The 2543-nt window shown below is 45.0% G+C and overlaps 1 protein-coding gene across 5 annotated transcripts in view; it reads left to right on the top strand.

Moving 5' to 3' along the window:
- Positions 1-2543, top strand: part of LOC128896673 (forkhead box protein D1-like) — an 18957-nt gene that overhangs the window by 3246 nt on the left and 13168 nt on the right. Inside the window, exon 1 of one of the 5 annotated variants that reach the window (XM_054160032.1) lies at positions 1451-1745. The exons of the other annotated variants lie outside the window; for them this stretch is intronic. Coding sequence (XP_054016007.1) covers positions 1716-1745 — 30 coding nt within the window. The 5' untranslated portion in view covers positions 1451-1715. Of the gene's footprint in view, positions 1-1450; positions 1746-2543 lie in introns of those variants that run through there. 5 annotated transcript variants of the gene reach the window in all.

Genomic DNA, 2543 nt, shown 5'->3' with positions numbered 1-2543 from the left:
TATTCTAGACAAGTATATCTAGATTATTGTACGCTGGTACTATACTGAACTATACAACTATACTATTATTGCTAGTACCAATCTATTACATTAATCTATTATAGTAGGTAACTATTTATATTTTCTGTAGTTGGTCCTAGGTTCCTCCAATTCTCTTCATCTTTCTCTATCTATCTTCCTCGATTCCCATGTTTGTTCATTCTTCCTCAGCTCGGTTTAGTCTCCTGAGGAGTCTAGAAATCTAAAAAATCTGCTCCATAAAACTTCAATTAATCCAGCGAATGCCTCGATTACCCCAGAGTAAACGTACCTCTAGGAACTTCCTCTGAACCAAAGTTCCTCTTCGTCAACTTCCTCTTCATCAAAGTTCGTTACAGTAGTGCCTATTTTCCAAAGTTTCCCCAATTTTCCGGTCGAGGTTTTTCAGCCTGACGACGAGTGAACGATACGGGGCGTTCGATCGGCGTCACTGCAGCCGCTTATCGTCGCATTGAAGAAAAAAGAGAAAAAGCGCAGGTCGCGACCTCGAAAATTTCGCAACGGATCCGCGTCTTCGTCGAGGCTTCGCGACCGATTCCTCGCGACGTTCCCGTCTCCACGCGAGCTCGAGCTCTCGCTTCTTTGCCAAGAGGAGGATTCTTTGAACCGATTGGTTTCTTCGCAAACCATCGATGGACTATTTTCATGAATGAACGATCGAGCATCTGGCGTGTCAATTTACGAACACGCTCGCGAGAAATCGATAGAAACTCGTGTTACGTTTCCGATTTCGACGTCTGACCAAGGCCGTAGGGACAATCTACGTCTTCCGTCGAAGTCGCTCGGAGCTGCGCCATTTTGTGAATTGAGACCGTAGATGTTTATGATATTAATATCGTTGATGAGTAACACGAATTTCTATTCCTAGTCACATTTTCGCTGAGAAAAGTATTGATCTTATCGCGTTAAGTATTTATGATAGACAGTACATGTCTAGTAGTACAATAATATATCTGCATAATGTCGTTAGGTCTGAGTTTCTATCACTAGTCGCATTTTTGCTGAGGAAAGCCTTAATCTAATCGCACCAAGTATCTATCATAGTCAGTACAAGCCTACTAGTAGAATAAAATATCTGTACAATGTGGTTAGGTCTAGGCTAGGTTCTAGCTTAACTCCTCCTGCTTGGATCGTCGTCATCCTACAATAATTAACTATTATAAAAATACTAGAGCTTCCAACGCAAAAGAGATCCCTCTGCATCAAAGGATGAAAGCGTCTCTTCTAAATTACTCTCGACAGGCGCAATCTAGCAATTGGAAATAAACGCGATATGGAAAGAAGTCGGGGCGTCTATCGAGCGAATGATAAGAGCTCTCACGTCATCGACCCATCTTTCATCTCGCCTCCGGTGGACAATGCCGCGGCGATACCGAACTCTCTCGCGTCTTTTCTCTGCGTCTTCTTCATCGTCTTTTTACCGCCGTCGAGTTCAAAGCGTTCGGAGCTGGCTCCGCGGGCTTAATTTAATGGCCGTCGGTTGAATTAACGAGGTGGCCACGCGATGCGACCAAGAGCTGCTCCGCGTGTAACGAGGACGTTTCTCAGTGTCAGCCTGTTGATGCACTTCTGCGGTCGCGGAGAACGCCGGCGTTTATATCTTGTCACGCCTGTCACATTGTCCCGGCTTCTGCAGCGGACGCAGCGGTGGTTGCCAGCCCTGGGACGGGCTGGGGATGCTGAATCCAATCGGTTACAATCTCTGGGTAAACGACACGCCCCCTAGATCCGCGCAGGTGGACCTTTATGGATTTTAACCTTCTTCATTCTTTTCTTGGAAATGACCTGAAATTTTCATCATGAATTAGACTCGTTAATTTTCAAGTTTGGATTAAAATGGTCACCACGGAGCCAGAGTCTGGGATTTTCAAGTTCGATGTGAAATCCTCATCAGGAGTTAGACTTGTGATTTTCAAGTTTGGTCTACAATTTTCATCACAAGTCAGACACGTGATTTTCAATTCTGGTATACAATTTTCATCGCGGTGTCAGACTCCTGATTCTCAAGTTTGGTCTAAAATTTTCATCGCGAGCAGACTGGTGATTTCCAAGTTTGAGTTGAAGACTAGCAAGAGACTGATTTCTGGCTACCGTCGGTTCGTCCTGGGTTAAGTACGCAATGGTGCAAACTAGACGTCGTAAAGCTGGATCGCAAATTAACGATCTAGGGAGACCGTAAGTTTCGCTTGGCATAATACGATGTCACAACACCGGGCTGGTGTTTGTAAGCTTCCGGCGACGGCACTTCAAACATCGCAAGCTTCGAGCCAGAAGGCTCTTTGGCTCACCCAGCTCCCGTGGTGGATGTGCCGTCGCCGGTCCTTCTGGTTCGTTCACCTCACGCCTCTCCTCCTGTGAAGACCCTCGAGTCCATTAAAATTCGGACAACGAGCCTTCCTAGTCATTTAGGTACTTGAACTAAACAAAGAAAATAAGACTGTTAGGTTTAGACGATGTGTGTCTTCAGAAACTTGTAATAACTGATATAACAATATCTGATATAA

The sequence above is a fragment of the Hylaeus anthracinus genome, unplaced genomic scaffold (genome assembly GCF_026225885.1).
Source record: "Hylaeus anthracinus isolate JK02 unplaced genomic scaffold, UHH_iyHylAnth1.0_haploid 11978, whole genome shotgun sequence".
NCBI lineage: Eukaryota > Metazoa > Arthropoda > Insecta > Hymenoptera > Colletidae > Hylaeus > Hylaeus anthracinus.
This window is presented reverse-complemented; position numbering and strand designations above follow the sequence as displayed.